General features: G+C 44.4%; 1 protein-coding gene across 9 annotated transcripts in view; it reads left to right on the top strand.

Annotated features, from left to right (window-relative positions):
• Positions 1 to 24326, top strand: part of spen (spen family transcriptional repressor) — a 118621-nt gene that overhangs the window by 67101 nt on the left and 27194 nt on the right. For 5 of the 9 annotated variants that reach the window (XM_038821638.1, XM_038821637.1, XM_038821639.1 and 2 more), the window contains 3 exons: positions 18277 to 18437; positions 20407 to 20607; positions 22108 to 22271. In XM_038821638.1, coding sequence (XP_038677566.1) covers positions 18277 to 18437; positions 20407 to 20607; positions 22108 to 22271 — 526 coding nt within the window. The remainder of the gene's footprint in view (positions 1 to 18276; positions 18438 to 20406; positions 20608 to 22107; positions 22272 to 24326) is intronic. The other 4 variants (XM_038821640.1, XM_038821633.1, XM_038821636.1 and 1 more) reach the window with 2 other exon arrangements.

Here is a 24326-nt window from a genome sequence, read left to right as displayed (position 1 = left end):
CAAAACCTCACCCGTATCATTGAACCCTATATATTCCCGAATGGCCTCCGTCATCTGTTCACATGTCGTCTCCTCCACTAGCAGCCCCACATCCAATCTCCATTGCGGGCGCTGGGCCTTTTCTTTGCTAATCTGCATGTCCACGCAGTGCGGACGTGGTCCGACACCACTATTGCTGAATATTCAGCATCTACTACCTCAGCCAGCAGCATTTTGTCCATGACAAAGAAGTCTATCCGGGAATACACTTATGTACATGGGAGTTGAGTGAAAACTCTTTACTCCTTGGTCTCCCAAAGCTCCACTGATCGACACCCCCCCCATGTGCTCCATGAACCCCCACAGCTCCTTTGCCATAGCTGATACCTTCCCAGATCTGGAACTCGACCTGTCCAGCCTTGGCTCCAGGACCATATTGGAATCTCCCCCCATAATCAGTCGATGTGAATCTAGTTCCGGAATCTTCCCCAGTACCAAACTCAGCGTCATCCCAGATCGGGGCATATATATTGACCAATACCATGGCCATTCCCTCCAGCTTCCCACTAACCATAACATATCTACCCCGCCCCCCCCCAAACCACCCCCCGGGTCCGCTTCTATATTCCCCACCTCGAATGCCACCCGCTTATTAACCAAGATCGCCATCCTCCTCGTTTTAAAGTCCAACCCCGAATGGAACAACTATCCAACCCATCCCTTCCTTAACCTAATCTGATCCCCCACCTTCAAATGTGTCTCCTGCAACATGGCCACGTCCGCCTTCATTGCCTCAAGTACGCGAACACACGGACTCTTCTGACTGGCCCATTCAGTCCCCAATTTCAGTGAAAACGGTCAAAACAAAGGCAAGAAGTAAAAACTAACAATCCCTCCCAAGGTCCGAACACAGGCCCACTCTCATTCCTTAACAAAGCACTGTGTACAGGCCTAACCCCAAACAAACCGAAAAGCGGGAAAAACGAAAGAAATCCAAACAACATAACCCAAAGTTTTTCACAACATAGTTCAGTTCTCCTCAATCAAAGTTCAAGGTCCTCCATCTCCTGCCAGTCCATTCTCCTTCATAAAGTCCGCTGCCTCCTACCCGGAGCCAAAATACAACTCCTGGTCCCTATAGGTCCACCCATAGTCGAGCCGGGTACAGCAGTCCGAACTTTACACCCTTCTTGTACCGGGCTGATTTGGCCCTACTAAAACTCACCCTCCTCTTCGCGAACTCTGCTCCAAGGTCTTGGTACACCCGAATCTTGACATCTTCCCAAGTGCATCGCCTCGTCTGCCTGGCCCACCTCATGATGCGTTCCTTATCAAGGAAGCGATGCAATCGCAGCACCATCGGCCTCGGCGGCTCGCCCCCCTGGGTTTTATGCATCAGTGCCCTGTGGGCCGATCCACCTCCAACGTCCGGTCGAACGCACCTTCCCCAAGCAGCTTCTCCAGCATCCCCCCAACATATGCACCCGATTCCTCGATTCCTTCCGGCAGACCCACGATCTGGATGTTCTGCCTCCGAGAACGGTTTTCCAGTCCTCTACTATCTCCAGCAGTTGCTTCTGCCTAATCTCTGCTGCCATCGACGTGGACAGTTCCTAATGCTCCTCCGCCTGCTCCTTCAGCCTCTTGATCGCCTATCCATGGGTCTCGAGTCTCATCTCCACACGGTCAACTACCGTCTTGATCAAGTCCACTGCTCCTTTCGCTGTTGGGTGAACTTCTCATTCAAGAAGCTCACCAACTGGTCCATTGACCACGGAGACAGCAGGGCAAGACCCTACCTGTCTGCCATCTCCGCGTGTGTTGTCCGTACCTCACTTGCCTCAATCAACTGGTTCGTTTTTACCCGGGCACATCTGGATCGCAGCTCCATAAACTAGGGGCCACTCTGTTCTGCTCTCACTTCTGTACCTTTTTACATAGAACATAGAACGATACAGCGCAGTACAGGCCCTTCGGCCCTCGATGTTGCACCGACATGGAATAAATCTAAAGGCCATCTAACCTACACTATGCCCTTATCATCCATATGCTTATCCAATAAATTTTTAAATGCCCTCAATGTTGGCGTGTTCACTACTGTTGCAGGTAGGGCATTCCACGTCCTCACCACTCTTTGCGTAAAAAACCCACCTCTGACCTCTGTCCTATATCTATTACCCCTCAATTTAAGGCTATGTCCCCTCGTGCTAGCCACCTCCATCCGCGGGAGAAGGCTCTCGCTGTCCACCCTATCTAATCCTCTGATCATTTTGTATGCCTCTATTAAGTCACCTCTTAACCTTCTTCTCTCTAACGAAAACAACCTCAAGTCCATCAGCCTTTCCTCATAAGATTTTCCCTCCATACCAGGCAACATCCTGGTAAATCTCCTCTGCACCCGTTCCAAAGCTTCCACGTCCTTCCTATAATGAGGCGACTAGAACTGTACGCAATACTCCAAATGCGGCCGTACTAGAGTTTTGCACAACTGCAACATGACCTCATGGCTCCGGAACTCAATCCCTCTACCAATATGGATACCAAATGGAACCAGCAGAGGGCAGCAGAGCAGAGCTACTGATCAGCTGTTCTGGGGAAATTTGCATACGTGCAGTGCGGTCAGCCTAAGTTTTTTTTTATAAATTTAGATTACCCAATTTTTTTTCCAATTAAGGGGCAATTTAGCATGGCCAATCCACCTTCTCTGCACATTTTTGGATTGTGGGGGCGAAACCCACGCAGACACGGGGAGAATGTGCAAACTCCACACGGACAGTGACCCAGAATCGAACCTGGGACCTCAGCGCCGTGAGGCGGTTGTGCTAACCACTAGGCCACCGTGCTGCCTCGGTCAGCCTAAGTTGAAGGTGAACCTGCGAAGAAGACCCAAGGAGTTTGAATAAAGGCAAGCAACCAGCAGAGGGCAGCAGAGCAGAGCTACTGATCAGCTGTTCTGGGGAAATTTGCATACGTGCAGTGCGGTCAGCCTAAGTTGAAGGTGAACCTGCGAAGAAGACCCAAGGAGTTTGAATAAAGGCAAGCAGCCAGCAGAGGGCAGCAGAGCAGAGCTACTGATCAGCTGTTCTGGGGAAATTTGCATACGTGCAGTGCGGTCAGCCTAAGTTGAAGGTGAACCTGCGAAGAAGACCCAAGGAGTTTGAGTAAAGGCAAGCAACCAGCAGAGGGCAGCAGAGCAGAGCTACTGATCAGCTGTTCTGGGGAAATTTGCATACGTGCAGTGCGGTCAGCCTAAGTTGAAGGTGAACCTGCGAAGAAGACCCAAGGAGTTTGAATAAAGGCAAGCAACCAGCAGAGGGCAGCAGAGCAGAGCTACTGATCAGCTGTTCTGGGGAAATTTGCATACGTGCAGTGCGGTCAGCCTAAGTTGAAGGTGAACCTGCGAAGAAGACCCAAGGAGTTTGAATAAAGGCAAGCAACCAGCAGAGGGCAGCAGAGCAGAGCTACTGATCAGCTGTTCTGGGGAAATTTGCATACGTGCAGTGCGGTCAGCCTAAGTTGAAGGTGAACCTGCGAAGAAGACCCAAGGAGTTTGAATAAAGGCAAGCAACCAGCAGAGGGCAGCAGAGCAGAGCTACTGATCAGCTGTTCTGGGGAAATTTGCATACGTGCAGTGCGGTCAGCCTAAGTTGAAGGTGGTTTGTGGAGGGGCTGTTGGCAAGTGACAGTTAAACCCGAAACACTTTGTGAGTGTTTCCCACCCTACCTCCTCCTCTAACCAACCCCCCCACCCCACGGTGGTTGGGAAGCGGGAGCAGGGGCCTGTCGTGAAGGTGAGTGAGTGCCTTTAAATTTGCTTACCTTTCAGCGGGATCAGGGTTTGAGGTAATATCAGGTAAGCTCTTCCGTTCTTTTTCTTTTTCTTGTTTTTTTTTAATCTAGAGGGGATGTCAGGGAAGGCAGTACAATGCTCCTCCTGCAGAATGTTTGAGGTGAGGGACGCCGTCAGTGTCCCTGCTGATTTCATCTGTGGGAAGTGCACCCAACTCCAGCTCCTCAAAACCGTGTTAGGGACCTGGAGCTTGAGCTGGATGAACTTCGGATCATTCGGGAGGCAGAGGGGGTCATAGATAGGAGCTTCAGGGAAGTAGTTACACCAAAGACTGGAGATAGATGGGTAACTGTAAGAGGGATTGGGAAGAAGCAGTCAGTGCAGGGACCCCCTGCGGTCGTTCCCCTGAGTAACAAGTATACCGTTTTGGATACTTGTGGGGGGGACGACTTACCAGGGGTAAGCCATGGGGTACGGGCCTCTGGCACGGAGTCTGTCCCTGTTGCTCAGAAGGGAAGGGGGGAAAGGAGTAGAACATTAGTAATTGGGGACTCAATAGTCAGGGGCACAGATAGGAGATTTTGTGGGAGCGAGAGAGACTCACGTTTGGTATGTTGCCTCCCAGGTGCAAGGGTACGTGATGTCTCGGATCGTGTTTTCCGGGTCCTTAAGGGGGAGGGGGAGCAGCCCCAAGTCGTAGTCCACATTGGCACTAACGACATAGGTAGGAAAGGGGACAAGGATGTCAGGCAGGCCTTTAGGGAGCTAGGATGGAAGCTCAGAGCGAGAACAAACAGAGTTGTTATCTCTGGGTTGTTGCCCGTGCCACGTGATAGTGAGATGAGGAATAGGGAGAGAGAGCAATTAAACACGTGGCTACAGGGATGGTGCAGGCGGGAGGGATTCAGATTTCTGGATAACTGGGGCTCTTTCTGGGGAAGGTGGGACCTCTATAGACAGGATGGTCTACATCTGAACCTGAGGGGCACCAATATCCTGGGGGGGAGATTTGTTAGTACTCTTTGGGGGGGTTTAAACTAATTCAGCAGGGGCATGGGAACCTGGATTGTAGTTTTGGGGTGCGAGAGATTGAGAGTAGAGAGGTTAGGAGCACAGTTTTGACTTCGCAGGAGGGCGGCAGTGTTCAGGTCTGTGGTTTGAAGTGTGTCTATTTCAATGCCAGGAGTATACGAAATAAGGTAGGGGAACTGGCAGCATGGGTTGGTACCTGGGACTTCGATGTTGTGGCCATTTCAGAGACATGGATAGAGCAGGGACAGGAATGGTTGTTGCAGGTTCCGGGGTTTAGGTGCTTTAGTAAGGTCAGAGAAGGGGGCAAAAGAGGGGGAGGTGTGGCGCTGCTAGTCAAGGACAGTATTACGGTGGTAGAAAGGATGCAAGATGGGGACTCTTCTTCCGAGGTAGTATGGGCTGAGGTTAGAAACAGGAAAGGAGAGGTCACCCTGTTGGGAGTTTTCTATAGGCCACCTAATAGTTCTAGAGATGTAGAGGAAAGGATGGCGAAGATGATTCTGGAAAAGAGCGAAAGTAACAGGGTAGTTGTTATGGGAGACTTTAACTTTCCTAATATTGACTGGAAAAGATATAGTTCGAGTACATTGGATGGGTCGTTCTTTGTACAATGTGTGCAGGAGGGTTTTCTGACACAATATGTTGACAGGCCAACAAGAGGTGAGGCCACTTTGGATTTGGTTTTGGGTAATGAACCAGGCCAGGTGTTAGATCTGGAGGTAGGTGAACACTTTGGAGACAGTGACCACAATTCGGTGACCTTTACGTTAGTGATGGAAAGGGATAAGTATACCCCGCAGAGCAAGAGTTATAGCTGGGGGAAGGGCAATTATGATGCCATTAGACATGACTTAGGATGTGTTGGTTGGAGAAGTAGGCTGCAAGGGTTGGGCACACTGGATATGTGGAGCTTGTTCAAGGAACAGCTATTGCATGTTCTTGATAAGTACGTACCAGTCAGGCAGGGAGGAAGGGGTCGAGCGAGGGAACCGTGGTTTACCAAAGAAGTGGAATCTCTTGTTAAGAGGAAGAAGGAGGCCTATGTGAAGATGAGGCGTGAAGTTTCAGTTGGGGCGCTTGATAGTTACAAGGAAGCGAGGAAGGATCTAAAGAGAGAGCTGAGACGAGCAAGGAGGGGACATGAGAAGTCTTTGGCAGGTAGGATCAAGGAAAACCCAAAAGCTTTCTATAGGTATGTCAGGAATAAAAGAATGACTAAGGTAAGAGTAGGGCCAGTCAAGGACAGTGGTGGGAAGTTGTGTGTGGAGGCTGAGGAGATAAGCGAGATACTAAATGAATACTTTTCGTCAGTATTCACTCAAGAAAAAGATAATATTGTGGAGGAGAATGCTGAGACCCAGGCTATTAGAATAGATGGCATTGAGGTGCGTAGGGAAGAAGTGTTGGCAATTCTGGACAAGGTGAAAATAGATAAGTCCCCGGGGCCGGATGGGATTTATCCTAGGATTCTCTGGGAAGCCAGGGAAGAGATTGCTGAGCCTTTGGCTTTGATTTTTAGGTCATCATTGGCTACAGGAATAGTGCCAGAGGACTGGAGGATAGCAAATGTGGTCCCTTTGTTCAAGAAGGGGAGTAGAGATAACCCCGGTAACTATAGGCCGGTGAGCCTAACGTCTGTGGTGGGTAAAGTCTTGGAGAGGATTATAAAAGATACGATTTATAATCATCTAGATAGGAATAATATGATTAGGGATAGTCAGCATGGTTTTGTGAAGGGTAGGTCATGCCTCACAAACCTTATCGAGTTCTTTGAGAAGGTGACTGAACAGGTAGACGAGGGTAGAGCAGTTGATGTGGTGTATATGGACTTCAGTAAAGCGTTTGATAAGGTTCCCCACGGTCGGCTATTGCAGAAAATACGGAGGCTGGGGATTGAGGGTGATTTAGAGATGTGGATCAGAAATTGGCTAGTTGAAAGAAGACAGAGAGTGGTAGTTGATGGGAAATGTTCAGAATGGAGTTCAGTTACGAGTGGCGTACCACAAGGATCTGTTCTGGGGCCGTTGCTGTTTGTCATTTTTATAAATGACCTAGAGGAGGGCGCAGAAGGATGGGTGAGTAAATTTGCAGACGACACTAAAGTCGGTGGAGTTGTAGACAGTGCGGAAGGATGTTGCAGGTTACAGAGGGACATAGATAAGCTGCAGAGCTGGGCTGAGAGGTGGCAAATGGAGTTTAATGTGGAGAAGTGTGAGGTGATTCACTTTGGAAAGAATAACAGGAATGCGGAATATTTGGCTAATGGTAAAATTCTTGGTAGTGTGGATGAGCAGAGGGATCTCGGTGTCCATGTACATAGATCCCTGAAAGTTGCCACCCAGGTTGATAGGGTTGTGAAGAAGGCCTATGGTGTGTTGGCCTTTATTGGTAGAGGGATTGAGTTCCGGAGCCATGAGGTCATGATGCAGCTGTACCAAACTCTGGTACGGCCGCATTTGGAGTATTGCGTACAGTTCTGGTCGCCTCATTATAGGAAGGACGTGGAAGCTTTGGAACGGGTGCAGAGGAGATTTACCAGGATGTTGCCTGGTATGGAGGGAAAATCTTATGAGGAAAGGCTGATGGACTTGAGGTTGTTTTCGTTAGAGAGAAGAAGGTTAAGAGGTGACTTAATAGAGGCATACAAAATGATCAGAGGGTTAGATAGGGTGGACAGCGAGAGCCTTCTCCCGGGGATGGAGGTGGCTAGCACGAGGGGACATAGCCTTAAATTGAGGGGTAATAGATATAGGTCAGAGGTGGGTTTTTTACGCAAAGAGTGGTGAGGCCGTGGAATGCCCTACCTGCAACAGTAGTGAACTCGCCAACATTGAGAGCATTAAAAAATTTATTGGATAAGCATATGGATGATAAGGGCATAGTGTAGGTTAGATGGCCTTTAGTTTTTTTTTTTTTCCATGTCGGTGCAACATCGAGGGCCGAAGGGCCTGTACTGCGCTGTATCGTTCTATGTTCTATGTTCTATGTTCAATAAAGGCCAACACACCATAGGCCTTCTTCACAACCCTATCAACCTGGGTGGCAACTTTCAGGGATCTATGTACATGGACACCGAGATCCCTCTGCTCATCCACACTACCAAGAATTTTACCATTAGCCAAATATTCCTTATTTCTGTTATTCTTTCCAAAGTGAATCACCTCACACTTCTCCACATTAAACTCCATTTGCCACCTCTCAGCCCAGCTCTGCAGCTTATCTATGTCCCTCTGTAACCTGCAACATCCTTCCGCACTGTCTACAACTCCACCGACTTTAGTGTCGTCTGCAAATTTACTCACCCATCCTTCTGCGCCCTCCTCTAGGTCATTTATAAAAATGACAAACAGCAACGGCCCCAGAACAGATCCTTGTGGTACGCCACTCGAAACTGAACTCCATTTTGAACATGTCCCATCAACTACCACTCTCTGTCTTCTTTCAACTAGCCAATTTCTGATCCACATCTCTAAATCACCCTCAATCCCCAGCCTCCGTATTTTCTGCAATAGCCGACCGTGGGGAACCTTATCAAACGATTTACTGAAATCCATATACACCACATCAACTGCTCTACCCTCGTCTACCTGTTCAGTCACCTTCTCAAAGAACTCGATAAGGTTTGTGAGGCATGACCTACCCTTCACAAAACCATGCTGACTGTCCTTAATCATATTATTCCTATCTAGATGATTATAAATCGTATCTTTTATAATCCTCTCCAAGACTTTACCTACCACAGACGTTAGGCTCACCGGCCTATAGTTACCGGGGTTATCTCTACTCCCCTTCTTGAACAAAGGGACCACATTTGCTATCCTCCAGTCCTCTGGCACTATTCCTGTAGCCAATGATGACCTAAAAATCAAAGCCAAAGGCTCAGCAATCTCTTCCCTGGCTTCCCAGAGAATCCTAGGATAAATCCCATCCGGCCCCGGGGACTTATCTATTTTCACCTTGTCCAGAATTGCCAACACTTCTTCCCTACGCACCTCAATGCCATCTATTCTAATAGCCTGGGTCTCAGCATTCTCCTCCACAATATTATCTTTTTCTTGAGTGAATACTGACGAAAAGTATTCATTTAGTATCTCGCTTATCTCCTCAGCCTCCACACACAACTTCCCACCACTGTCCTTGACTGGCCCTACTCTTACCCTAGTCATTCTTTTATTCCTGACATACCTATAGAAAGCTTTTGGGTTTTCCTTGATCCTACCTGCCAAAGACTTCTCATGTCCCCTCCTTGCTCGTCTCAGCTCTCTCTTTAGATCCTTCCTCGCTTCCTTGTAACTATCAAGCGCCCCAACTGAAACTTCACGCCTCATCTTCACACAGGCCTCCTTCTTCCTCTTAACAAGAGATTCCACTTCTTTGGTAAACCACGGTTCCCTCGCTCAACCCCTTCCTCCCTGCCTGACTGGTACGTACTTATCAAGAACATGCAATAGCTGTTCCTTGAACAAGCTCCACATATCCAGTGTGCCCAACCCTTGCAGCCTACTTCTCCAACCAACACATCCTAAGTCATGTCTAATGGCATCATAATTGCCCTTCCCCCAGCTATAACTCTTGCCCTGCGGGGTATACTTATCCCTTTCCATCACTAACGTAAAGGTCACCGAATTGTGGTCACTGTTTCCAAAGTGCTCACCTACCTCCAGATCTAACACCTGGCCTGGTTCATTACCCAAAACCAAATCCAATGTGGCCTCGCCTCTTGTTGGCCTGTCAACATATTGTGTCAGGAAACCCTCCTGCACACATTGTACAAAGAATGACCCATCTAATGTACTCGAACTATATCTTTTCCAGTCAATATTTGGAAAGTTAAAGTCTCCCATAACAACTACCCTGTTACTTTCGCTCTTTTCCAGAATCATCTTCGCCATCCTTTCCTCTACATCCCTAGAACTATTAGGTGGCCTATAGAAAACTTCCAACAGGGTGACCTCTCCTTTCCTGTTTCTAACCTCAGCCCATACTACCTCAGAAGAAGAGTCCCCATCTAGCATCCTTTCCGCCACCGTAATACTGTCCTTGACTAGCAGCGCCACACCTCCCCCTTTTTTGCCCCCTTCTCTGAGCTTACTAAAACACCTAAACCCCGGAACCTGCAACAACCATTCCTGTCCCTGCTCTATCCATGTCTCTGAAATGGCCACAACATCGAAGTCCCAGGTACCAACCCATGCTGCCAGTTCCCCTACCTTACTTCGTATACTCCTGGCATTGAAGTAGACACACTTCAAACCACCTACCTGAACACTGGCACCCTCCTGCGAAGTCAAATCTGTGCTCCTGACCTCTATACTCTCAATCTCCCGTACCCCAAAACTACAATCCAGGTTCCCATGCCCCTGCTGAATTAGTTTAAACCCCCCCAAAGAGCACTAACAAATCTCCCCCCCAGGATATTGGTGCCCCTCAGGTTCAGATGTAGACCATCCTGTCTATAGAGGTCCCACCTTCCCCAGAAAGAGCCCCAGTTATCCAAAAATCTGAATCCCTCCCGCCTGCACCATCCCTGTAGCCACGTGTTTAATTGCTCTCTCTCCCTATTCCTCGTCTCACTATCACGTGGCACGGGCAACAACCCAGAGATAACAACTCTGTTTGTTCTCGCTCTGACCTTCCATCCTAGCTCCCTAAAGGCCTGCCTGACATCCTTGTCCCCTTTCCTACCTATGTCGTTAGTGCCAATGTGGACTACGACCTGGGGCTGCTCCCCCTCCCCCTTAAGGACCCGGAAAACACGATCCGAGACATCACGTACCCTTGCACCTGGGAGGCAACATACCAAACGTGAGTCTCTCTCACTCCCACAAAATCTCCTATCTGTGCCCCTGACTATTGAGTCCCCAGTTACTAATGTTCTACTCCTTTCCCCCCTTCCCTTCTGAGCAACAGGGACAGACTCCGTGCCAGAGGCCCGTACCCCATGGCTTACCCCTGGTAAGTCGTCCCCCCCCACAAGTATCCAAAACGGTATACTTGTTACTCAGGGGAATGACCGCAGGGGGTCCCTGCACTGACTGCTTCTTCCCAGTCCCTCTTACAGTTACCCATCTATCTCCAGTCTTTGGTGTAACTACTTCCCTGAAGCTCCTATCTATGACCCCCTCTGCCTCCCGAATGATCCGAAGTTCATCCAGCTCAAGCTCCAGGTCCCTAACACGGTTTTTGAGGAGCTGGAGTTGGGTGCACTTCCCACAGATGAAATCAGCAGGGACACTGACGGCGTCCCTCACCTCAAACATTCTGCAGGAGGAGCATTGTACTGCCTTCCCTGACATCACCTCTAGATTTAAAAAAAAAACAAGAAAAAGAAAAAGAAAGGAAGAGCTCACCTGATATTACCTCAAACCCTGCTCCCGCTGAAAGGTAAGCAAATTTAAAGGCACTCACTCACCTTCACGACAGGCCCCTGCTCCCGCTTCCCAACCACCGTGGGGTGGGGGGGTTGGTTAGAGGAGGAGGTAGGGTGGGAAACACTCACGAAGTGTTTCGGGTTTAAAATTTTTCCTTCAAAATTCCTGCGACAAGCAGGAGTAAAGACCACCATGAGCGGGAGCTGCCAAATATGCAACCACTCACTCCATGGCCGCCACTGGAAGTCTCTACATAGATTTTTTTTTGTCGGAAACTTGGAGCTTCATTTATTTTTATAAATTTATTTTTGGAAGGAATGAACTATGAAATATTGACATTTGTCCGTCGCCAAATACATTTCAGAGTAATTTATTCTCATTCTCATTATATGGTTTTAAGAGAACATTCTCATTGCAAGTGCTAAATGGCGAGCTGTTGAGTCCCAAAATGTTGAACATTCAGTGTGATGCTGCAATACTGATAAATATATAACTAATTTGCCAGGAACATTTCTGCTTGATCAGCATTCTGTTTTTTGTTTATTGCAAATGAATGGGAGGTTCAGTATGTGTGTGAGGTATGTGTTTATCTGAATTCAGTGTAGCTGTAGTTGATTGCACTGCACCAGCCATTTGTCATTCCAGTTAGTGCTGATTCAAGAACTAAATCAGTTCCCTGATTCAGCTATTGAGATACTCTAAAGTGTGAGGCTTTCAAAAGGGCAGCTTGATCCCAGACTGCAGATCTGATATGCCAGATTCCTGAATCAGCAGAGTTCAACATGCGGCCATCAACTGACTTCTCTTATTACGGCCATTTGCTTTGAACCCTTTGATTGTCATCAGGGCATAGAGAATGCCTCACTTCCTGCTGAGTACTCCTAATTTGATTTTACATCTATTTGGATCTAAAAGCAGAGTGTGCGTATCTAATTAGGTTACTCATGAAGCTTCTATAGTTAAAATTAGAGGGAGCCTTTCTCTAGACTGAAGTTATTGTTGGAGAACCACTTTAGACATGTGTTTTGAAATGAGGCTGTGCCTCTTGCTTTATCAAATATATAGGTTTTGCAGCTTCATGTGTAATGAAACATAAAGGCAACCCCTTGTTCCATCCCCCTGATTTGCCATTGAAAATCAGACTGGTTTTGAAACTATCCTAAAACAAAAACAGAAAAATATACCATGTGTAGGTTTTGACATCCCGTTAAGTTTAAACACTTAATGCAGAAGTATTTATGCTTTCGATAGGGTTTGATATATGGATGATTTTTAATAAGGGAATTGTACTATATATTTCATAACTTTAAAGTGCGGGTTTCTGCTTGGCGGGGTGAGTTTTTACATTGTTCTGTTTTGAACCCATGTTGTGAAATATGGGCTTATATCAGCAGATGCATTTAAAGTGGACAACCTGCAGTATATGACCCGTGAAACATCATATGTGCAGATTCTGTTTTTCCAACAATTATTTTTCAACTGGAAGAATATGTGTAGTTTTGGAGATTATACATTGCATGACATTTTATTAGAATAATAGATCGTTAATTTTCTTAGCAAATTAGCACAATATATGTGATCAACCTAGAGATGAAATGAATAAAAATGTATTCCAAAAGCTTCTAAACAAATGAGTACTGCAATAAGCATTCTTAAAGCAAGATGTTAAGGAATTAGTTCTAGCTATTGGTTTTCAAGCTTATTATGGAATGTCTGCATGGTAGAAATTTCCCAAAATTTCTCACTGCACACCATTTTGTTCTTGGCAACAAAAACAATTTGCTGTTTGACTTTTATAGCTCTTGGGAAATAATCTTCCACCTGGTTTAGGGTATCAGCAGGCTAATGTGACCAGACTGTGTTACTGCAATGGATATAATATGACATCACTGCTGAAAGTCAGTGAGAGTCTCTGATGGAACTCAGTCGAGCTGAATGGAGCGTACTATTTTTTATTTATTTTTTGTTGAATTGCATGCATGGATTGTAGGAAGATCATTATGAATTCGAAGAGTGGTTTGCTATTTTATTTTTAGACACATGAGAGACTCCTTCGTTTGGAATGCATTTATTCTAATTGATACTGGTCAAACAGCACCTTTGAGGACATGATTCTAGAAAATTCTGACCGATAACTCGATCAAAATTTCACCAACAAGAAAGTTGTCTGAATTTACACAATGGACAATAAATGTCAGCAAAACTAAAGAGCTTGTCATTGACTTCAGGACGCAAAGTATTGTACACACCCCTGTCTGCATCATTGGTGGAGATGGTTGACAGCTTCAAATTCCTCGGTGTGCACACCACCAACAATCTGTCCTGGTCCACCCACATCGACGCTATGATAAAGAAAGCACAACAGCACTAATACTTTATCAGGAAACTAAGGAAATTCAGCCCTGTCCACATTGACAATTTTCACAGATGCACCATAGAAACCATCCTATCTGGCTGCATCACAGCCTGGTATGGCAATGGCTCGGCCCAAGACCGTAAGAAACTAAGTTGTGACACAGCCCAGTCAATCACGCGAACCCACCTCCCATCCATTGACTCTGTCTACACCTCCCACTGCCTTGGGAAAGCGGGCAGCATAATCAAAGACCCCTCCCACCCTGGTTATTCACTCTTCCAACTTCTTTCATTGGGTAGGAGATACAAAAGTCTGAGAACATGCACTAACAGATTTAAAAAACAGCTGTTACCAGACTCCTGAATGACCCTCTTACGGACTGATCTCTTCACACACCTTCTCTACCGAGTAGTACTGCTTCACCCGATATCTGTGTCTACGTATTTACATTGTATAATTTTGTATGCCCTATGTTTTTTTTTAATGTATGGAATGATCTGCCTGGACTGTATGCAGAACAATACTTTTTCACTGTACCTCGGTACACGTGACAATAAAACAAGAACAATACAATAAATGCATAAGATTGTCATCTGAAATACAATTCTGGAAATACACAGCAGATCTGCCAGTAAAGAGAACATATTTAACACTTTGGGTATTTAGGTGTTGAGTGGCAGAATTGAAACTGGATCAACCTGTCATCTTGTTACAGATGCCAACTGACTTGTGTATTTCCAGCATTTATATTTTTGTTCCAGATTTCCAGAATTTGCTATTTTTATTTATTATTTGTTCTGCCAGTATCTGCTGTTTTGTATTACATATATAATATTTCATAACCTACAATACATGACCATGCAATGAAGGACATTTGTGAATAGAATTGAAATGCAAGTAAAACAGAAAATCTGGTTTAGTTCATTTGAATTAATTTTGCTCCCACTGAATAAGAATATGATTTCAGTTTGAAAAGTTCAACTGTTGAGATTGTCCGTTATTCTTTTGTAAATATTGCCAGGCACATGTTTACAAGGAACATACTGCATGATTTCCTTGCTTACGTTCCACAAGCAGCAATGTGGTTGACTTTTAGTTTCCATTTCTTGCTTGCTGATGATACATTGAAAATCTTCTATTCACTCCAAAGCTATTTTTAAGCAGCATGTCCTTGCCTCTAGTAACCTTCATAGGCTTCTCGTAGTTGACCCATTAAACATCATATGTGTAGATTCCAGTCAATAGTTAACATTTGAAAAAATACGCTTCCATTTATTATTTCTGTGTTTACATCAATGCTAGATCATTTTTATTTTTCACAGGTCATGGGAGTCTCTAGTTATGCCTTCATTTTTATTGCCCATCCCGAATTATCCTTCAGAAGGTGGTGGTGAGCCACCCTTCTTGAACCACTGCAGTCCATGTGATGAATGTGAACCCACAATGCTATTCGGGAAGGAGTTCCAGGATTTAAGTATCACTCTGTATGATTGTACAATAAGAAGCCTTACAACACCAGGTTAAAGTCCAACAGGTTGGTTTCAAATCACTAGCTTTCGGAACACTGCTCCTTCCTCAGATGAATCACCTGAGGAAGGAGCAGTGCTCCGAAAGCTAGTGATTTGAAACAAACCTGTTGGACTTTAACCTGGTGTTGTGAGACTTCTTAATGTGCTCACCCCAGTCCAACGCCGGCATCTCCACATCATGACTATGTGATTGTAGTAATTACTTTTGCTTAAGAATGTCACTGGATCAATTTTGCTTTGTAGTTAACTGAATGAATCCCAAAGTCATCTCTCAAATGTTCTTCTAGAATGCAGATTAATACATGCACAATTAAGGTTATTTTACAGTAAGGGCCAAAATTAATGTTAAAATGTGTGAGACTCAAAATGATATGAGTACAGTAGTTTTCATTTAGTGTGCATGAATCTGATTTTTCTTTTTTTTTAATAAACATTTTATTGAGGTATTTTTGGTATATTGACAACAACAAAATAAACAATATACATGAAACCATAAACACAGTGCAAGAGCCATTTACCTCTCGTATAGGTCCCACCCGTATTGACCCCCCCTGGTCTTGCTGACGATTAATTTCCCGCAAAGAAGTTGACGAACGGTTGCCACCTCCGGGTGAACCCGTACAGTGACCCTCTCAAGGCAAATTTTATTTTCTCCAAACAGAAAGCTAGCCATGTCCGATAGCCAGGTCTCCGACTTCAGGGGCTTTGAGTCCCTCCACGCTAATAGTATCCGTCTCTGGACTACCAGGGAAGCAAAGGCAAGAACATCTGCCTCTTTCTCCTCCTGGATTCCCGGGTCTTCTGACACCCCGAAAATAGCCACCTCTGGACTCAGCGCCACCCTTGTTTTTAACACCGTGGACATGACGTCCGCAAACCCCTGCCAAAATCCCCTAAGCTTTGGACATGTCCAAAACATGTGGTCATGGTTCGCTGGTCCTCCCGCACATTTTGCGCACCTGTCCTCCACCCCAAAGAATCTGCTCATCCGGGCCACTGTCATATGAGCCCGGTGAACAACCTTAAATTGTATCAGGCTGAGCCTGGCACATGTTGCAGACGCGCTGACTCTACTCAACACGTCTGTCCATAGACCATCCTCTATCTCGCCTCCCAGCTCCTCCCACTTGCGCTCCAGTTCCTCGGTCTGCGCTCCTCCAACCCCCATAGGCTCCTTATAAATGTCCAAGACGCTCCCTTCTACCCATCCCCTGGAAACTACCCTCTCCTGAATCCCCCTTAGCAGTAGGAGCGGGAAGGTTGACACCTGTTTACGAATTCGCCTCCTCGAATCTGATTTTTCTGTTAGAAATACATCTGACATTGGGGAGCTCTTTGGAAGGAGAAATAACGTCAACACTATGTCATTGATGCAGTTTTTCAGTGACCTTATTCTAGCTGAGTATATTTGGCTATTACACTGTTGGACCCCATTGTTCCTCGAGCCCAACTATCTCTTCTTCACCCCTAATTATTGTTGCAATGTTAAAACAACACCAAAAATAAGATATAAAAAACAAGAACATTAAGCAAAAAGCTCTTGGCACCTCTGGGCTTGTCTTTTTCATAGTCAAAGTAAATTGTGCTCCGTTCTTTGTATTCTGAGTGCACGATGTGTATTCCCTGAACCTGAAAGATATAAATCTCCATAACATGCATTCAATCACACAGCTTTGCTATTCAACCCTGCTCTGCTGTCTTCCATATGTATTATTCAACTCCGTACCCTTCTCCAAATTATGTGCCATTTTAACAGTTGTGGCCATAAAATATTATCTCAGTCTGGTATTTATCTCTAGCCTTCAATCCTCTTACCAACTAGATATTTGTCCATCTCCTTTTTGAAGGAACTGATTCACACAACATCAGCTTTTGTTGGTAGTGAGTTTCATATGCCTAATACTTGAATATGTGGCTTATTATTTTTTATCCTGTACCCTCAAGTTGTACATGGACAGCATAGGTTAAACATCCCTCGCATAGTTACATGCCTGTGCCTCTTAGCATTTTTGAAGATTTCCCTCACTGAAAATGTTAAACTTACTGGAGTGTAGCTTCTAAATTATTTTTTGACTACATTGGGTAGCATTTTTTAACCATCCAATCCAAGCGCAATTAAAACAAAAACTGTTAGCTGGTCACCAAGGTATTAAGAATTATTAACTTGAATAAATTGTAAAGTCCCAAAGCTCGAACCGCCACGTTGCATGTGATTCATATAGTCAGCGTGCATGGATGGTTTGCACGAAGACAATTCATAAGGGCGCCACAATATATTTTTTTGTATTCCTTAAACACAAGGGCTGCATACTTTTGAAGGTACACCATAGTATGTTGTAGAATTTACATACTATTAGAGTATTAACTGTGGAAAGCCATTCTAATAGTTGAATAATATTGATGTGAAACCCACCAAGCTTCATTTCATGGGTACTATTTATTGATCTCTTGGAATAAAGTATCATAGTTTGAAAGATTATTGTAACCCCTATTTTAGAGGTAAACCGTTTGAGAGTGGGACCCACATTTCAAGATAGCAATACATATGTATGTGTGCAGTACGTATGTAATAATGTTACATGGTGCATCTTTTAAAAATAAATTTTATTTTTTTTTAGAGTACCCAATTATACATTTTTATTCCAATTAAGGGGCAATTTAGCATGGCCAATCGACCTAACCTGCACATCTTTGGGTTGGGGGGGGTGAAACCCACGCAGACATGGGGAGAATGTGCAAACTCCACATGGACAGTGACCCAGAGCCAGGATGCGAACCCGGAACCTCAGCGCCGCAGTCCCAGTGCTATCCACTGCGCCACATGCCGCCCTTACATGGCGCATCTTATCCCATCTGTGACCTTCCTGCATAAGGCAACATTTGTATCTGAGTGGATAGGCAACCTATTTATAGATCATTGTTGGTGCTACTCAAAATTTGACTGTAAGAGGCGATAAATTAGTTTTTATTTGCAGCAAGTTACCACCAGGGCAATGTCAGGGCTCCTCATAGCATCAGGATTGAGATTGTAAGGAGGGTATCTGTTTTACAGCGATGGTAGAAACATTCTCAAGTATACAGTTTTTGTATGACACATGACCAAATTATCCTCCAGTGTACAAACAGGAGATCCCCTGTCTTGTGCTCATGACTCTAGAGATATCAAGCGGTGCAGTCAGTCAATTCATTCTTCTAACCAGTGGCCTTTTTGTTCTATAGTAGCGATTCTAGCAGCAGTTCCAGTGATGAATCTCCAGCAAGATCAGTCCAATCTGCTGCAGTCCCTGCACCACCGGTCCAACTCCTAACACCTGTGGAAAAGGATGAACCACGTAAGAGCTATGGAATCAAAGTCCAAAATTTGCCTGTCCGCTCTACTGGTGAGTAAATGCATCAAGAGATTTGATCTGTTTGGGAATCCAAGTTTCTTCCAGTTATGTTCAGATAGACTTGGGACTCTGTCTCTGGAATACATCTGACAAATTTGAAAAAAGGCTGGCAAGTTCCATTTAGAAATCATGTATGCAATATTTAACATACATGAAGTTCATTATGTGCCATTAATAACAGTTTAATTTCATGATGTGGAGATGCCGGCGTTGGACTGGGGTGAGCACAGTAACAAGTCTTACAACACCAGGTTAAAGTCCAACAGGTTTGTTTCAAACACATGCTTTCAGAGCACTGCTCCTTCCTCAGTTTAATTTCATGGCAGAGATGGTTTTCAATTTTTAAATCTGTCATATTAATCCATTTAAATTAACAGATGGCAGCTTCTCTGCTATTTTTATTCAGTGTGACTTCTTCAATCCTTCATGTGAAAATTGGATAATCTACTGCTTTGGATATCATTTCTTGAGAAAAAAATAAGGCTATCTAAATTTGATTGAAATGATGGGGGTGAAGAAGTAAATAGATTTTTCAGTTTGTATGTGGAAACCCATCTGAATAAAAGCATTTCAACCTGTCTAATGTGCCCTCAACACAAATGAAAATAAAAATTAAAATTAATTATTGGTTGATTTTTAAAACATTTCCCGATTCATACATCAAACTTTTCTCTGATTGATACAGGCATACACTGAAAAATCAAAAGTGACACCAGAACAGTTTATTAGGAGGTGTCATTATGAATACATTAGGCAGGAACACACTGAAGGTCAGGCCAGTTGCAAATTATAGAGGTCACAGTCCCCAGTTTCTGTTAGTCGATCTTAGCTAGGGTGGCCATAGTTGATCTACATCTATACTTATCATTATTGAATGTTCTGCCAGCATTCATTGTCTGAGGTGAACTTGAAAAATGGCCATTTATTCAAGTCCTAGAGGTCACCCATAGACTTGTACCCCAGTGAGGAATAAGTACTTTCTGCCGTGGAGGGGAGAAAGTTAGCAAGAAATGTGGAAAGAACAAATAGTACATATACTTTAGGCATAGCACACTTTAAAAATAATTGCTATTTGATTACTTTTTGTTTCCTGTTCACACGCATTTCAGCGGGACTATCAATTTTACAAAACTAAAGTGCGAAACTGCCAAACTTAAACTCAAAAGTTTGGGATGTGAGATTATATAATGATTAGAGTTGAATTTTCTGTGAATGCTGAAAGTCCAGAATTCTATCCCGAAGACAGTTAATATTTCGCTGAATACTCTATTTTAATTTCACAGTCCAGAATTTATTTAAGAAAAACAGGCTTTGAGAAACGGAAGACGTACATTTATCTGCGATATAAATATTTTGTGAATGAATTTAAATTGCGAATATTTGGGTCAACGTCCATGTATAGAAGTTAGGATAAGAGCTCACAAAGTTTATCTTTGCTTCTTTTCAACAGGAGCACTCAATGGGAGCTGTCTGCTTTGTTTAATCCCGGAACAACACCTTTTACAATATCACAGTTGGCCATAATTCTTTTTGGAGATCTGGATCCTCACTACACTTGAACTCTTTGTATTTCTTAACTCTTCCAACTTTCTTTAACCCTTATTGAAGAGAATAGAAGGGATCTGGCTTGAAATTGAGGGAAGTCCAGCAGTTATAATTATTGGTCGCATGTAGCAAATCAAATCATCTCTTGGACAGCTCAGTCAGTTTCCCACCCAATTAGTTTCACAGAGATTGTCATTGTCTGTTGCCTGCAGCAATGTCCAGTGCTCATCCTTTTCTCAGAATTTGGTAGCTCTCAGTTTACAATCCCCGACAGCCAAGAGAAGAACCTTCTAAACCATTTCAGAAGAGTGTACTTGAAATTGGAAATCACTGTTGATTACTCACGAAATTGGAGAAAAAATATCTTGCATCACATGAATACTTTGCACTGAAAGCTTTCATTTTTTTCTTTTAGACACAAGCCTTAAGGATGGTCTTTTCCATGAATTTAAGAAATATGGGAAAGTAACATCTGTGCAAATCCATGGTGCATCTGAAGAACGCTATGGTCTTGTATTCTTTCGACAACAGGAAGACCAAGAGAAGGCTATGAATGCGTCAAAGGGAAAGTTATTTTTTGGTATGCAGATTGAAGTTACTGCGTGGACAGGCCCAGGTAGGTGTTTACTGAGCAGCGGCATAGTTTTGAGTGTGAGGATGTAGCACTACAATTCATATCATGGCAAAAGTTTGACAAAAATAAGGAATATCTGTGTTTTAAATTAATTATATCTTGCAAAAGTTTTTAGATTTACACAGCAGTTGTACATTGTCTACTGTCTTGCTGAAGAGATGAGAAATGCATTGATTTAAGATTAATCATAGAATTTATAGTGCAGAAGAAGGCCATTCGGCCCATCAAGTCTGCACCAGTCCCTGGCACGAGCACCCTACTTAAGCGCATACCTCCACCCTATCCCTGTAACTCCACCTAATCGTTTTGGACACTAAGGGCAATTTAGCATGGCCAATCCACTTAACCACATCTTTGTGACTGTGGAGGAATCCGGAACACCCGGAGGAAACCCTCGCAGACGCAGGGAAAACGTGCAGTCTCTGCACAGCCAGTGACCCAAGCCGGGAATCAAACCTGGAACCCTGGAGCTGTGAAGCAGTTGTGTTAACCAATGTTCTACCGTGCTGCCCCTAATGTTTTGCATGAACTGCCTTATTATAGCTCATGGGAGTGTCTTGCAGAAGGACTATTCTGATAATGCACCGCAGGGTGATGAGTTGTGAATGAGTGTTCATAATTCCCTACATATTGAGCTCCTGGTTTCAATCCTGGCTTAATAAGAAATTACTGTTTGGACTTGATGGGTGGAAGAAATGTGGGGCGGGATTCTCTGGCCTCCCAGCCGTGTGTTTCACAGCGGAGGGAGGCAGCGTGCCATGCACTGACGGCAGGATTCTCTGCTCTCGCCGCTGTCAATGGGAATCTCCATTGAAGGCACCCCACGGTGCTGGAAAACCCGCAGGCAGGGATGTGCCGCCAGTGGGACCAGTGAATCCTGCTGCCAGAAAATGGCTGTAGAATTTCGGCCATGGAATCAGTACTTCGATTAAACTGATATCTATTATTCTGAACGATTTTCATTTGCCTTATGCATTCTGCAACAAGTATGCGTTTCCTTACTTTCTCATACTTGACAGAAAAAGTGTAGGAAGTAGCGCCTGAGTCTTTGCTCCAGCAACATTTCACAGCAGGGGGAGGATGTTAATGGTGGTCCAGATACATGCAAAACAGTAAAAGATCTGCCATGAACCACAGATGAAGGGGACAGGCCTACAAATGGTCCACAAGTTATATTACAAGTACCAGTGACCTGAATGACTTCTGTGAATGTTAACTTTATTTGACTTCCTGAAATCTACTGTAAAACTAGAATCGGTCAATATATTTGATAATTGGATGGCACAGTATTATCTAGTGAATTAGACCCTTTGTTGTTGAAATGATTGCGGATTGGAGAAAGAGTTCGCAGTGACTGCATGACCATACCAAAGTAGTTTTAAAATATGTATTTAATATAGAGTCAAATTGAAGAGTGTTTGAAAAATAAGCAGAGCAGTGTTCTGGTGACATAATATGTTTTCGAATTTTTTTTTTGTTTGGGACCCCTTGCAGAAACGGAAAGCGAGAATGAATTTCGACCACTGGATGACCGAATAGATGAGTTTCATCCCAAGGCCACAAGAACATTATTTATTGGGAATCTGGAGAAAACCACAACCTATGGAGATCTTCGAAATATTTTTGAACGCTTTGGGGAGATTGTGGTATGTACATTGCTTGGATTGGTCATTATTGAGGTGACAGAATTTCATCCCTTCTAGGAATCCCTCCACTTCAAAGTATAAATGATTTAAAGCTGAACATTTTAAAAAGACATCTGTTACCCACATTTTGGTTATCCTTCAACTTGGTTATCTTTCAAAATTTTTGCAGCGCAAGGCCTTGTGTAAAATATTACATTATTGCACAACTGATTTGTATTTCATCTCTTTTTCTCTTGGTGAATAACCTGCATTTGTTGTTTATTTTGTGTTTGTCTTCATTCTAATTATCTAATGACCGTCCTAGTGACTCCTCCCTGGGGGTGGGTAAAAGTGATCACCAGGGTCGAGATGATGTGCTTGACGATGGAAGGACGAAACTCAGTCAACTCTGGCAGACTCCAGATACCTGAGCTAGGCAGGTCAGCAATATTCCAGGGCATTGTTGAGGATTTCTCAAACAGCCTGATTTGTTAATAGGATCTAGAAGGGTAAAAATAGAACAGTTGAGGCCGTGAAGGGATTTAACCACAAAGGGACCAGGAACCAATGGAGCTGAGCGGGGAGCAGACTGATGAGTGGAGTAGGATTTGGTGTGGGTAAACACATGGGCAGCAGAGTTTTTTGAAGAGATTGTGTTGATATCTATTTCACCCTTAAATGATTTTACCAAATACTAATGAACACTAACTCTCAGACACACCTTCATACCTTGCCTTGGACCATGACTCCACTGCCGCACATCAAGCCATCAGAACTATCATGGACCTCATCGCCTCCAGAGGTCCTCCCTCCACAGCGTTGCACATTATAGTCTCCCAACCCCGAACAGCACATTTCCACCTTCTTTCCAAAATCAACAAACCGAACTGTCCTAGCAGACCATTGTTTCAGCCTATACCTGCCCCGCTGAACTGATTTTTTCCGATCTTGACTCATTTTTTATCTCCCCTTGTCCACTCTCTTCCCATGGGAAGCAGCACAGTGGTTAGCATTGTTGCTTCACTGCGCCCAGGTTTGATTCCTGGCTTGGGTCACTGTGCGGAGTCTGCACGTTCTCCCCATGTCTACCACAAGGCCCAAAAGACGTGCTCTTAGGTGAATTGGACAATATGAATTCTCCCTCGGTGTACCCGAACAGGCGGCGGAGTGTAGTGACTAGGGGTTTTTCACAGTAACTTCATTGTGTGTCAATGTAAGCCTACTTATGACAATAATATAGATTATTATTATCTACATGCATGATTCTTCTGGTGCCCTACATCATTTCAACAATTTTCAGTTTCCTGTCCTTAACCACAACCTCTTCACTATGGACATCCAATCCCACTACACCTCCATACCCCAGCAAGCTGATCTGCGGGCTCCCCACCTCTTCCTTCAATAGAGGCCCGAACAGTCCCCGTCCACCACCATGCTCCTCCGCCTGGCATTGAACAACTTCTTCTTTAACTTGACTCAATACCTTCAAATAAAAGATGTGGCTATGGGTACCTCCATATGGCTGTCTTTTTGTGGTTCATGTGAAACATTGCTTATTTCAGACCTACTCAGGCCCCCTCCCACAGCTCTCTTTTCTAGTACATGGATGACCATCAGAGTTGTTTCCTGCTCTCTTCGGAACTGGAAAAATTAATCAATTTTGTTTCCAATCTCCACCCTTCTTTCATGGTACATCTCTAATATTCCTCTTCCCTCCCTTGACTTCTCGCTCTCCGTTTCTGGATATAGAGTCTTCGAAGATTCATTCCCAGCTCACCGTCTCCCACAACCACCTAGACTACACTTGTTCTCACCCTGCTTCCTGTAAGGATTCCATCCACTCTCATAGTTTCCCCAGCTCTCTTGTATCTGTTTTGATGATGCTATATCAACAATGGTGCTTCTGCTTCCAACGTGTCTTCCTTTCTCTTTAACTGAGGATTCTCCAAACCCCCCCCCCTTCCCAAACCAGTGCCTTACACTCCACCCCCCCCACCCCCCCAGTCTTTATATTCAGATGATTATCTTTTACCATTTCTGCCATCGCCAGCATGATGCCACCACCAAACACATCTT

The sequence above is a fragment of the Scyliorhinus canicula genome, chromosome 16, assembly GCF_902713615.1.
Source record: "Scyliorhinus canicula chromosome 16, sScyCan1.1, whole genome shotgun sequence".
In the NCBI taxonomy this organism is placed as follows: Eukaryota; Metazoa; Chordata; class Chondrichthyes; order Carcharhiniformes; family Scyliorhinidae; genus Scyliorhinus; species Scyliorhinus canicula.
This window is presented reverse-complemented; position numbering and strand designations above follow the sequence as displayed.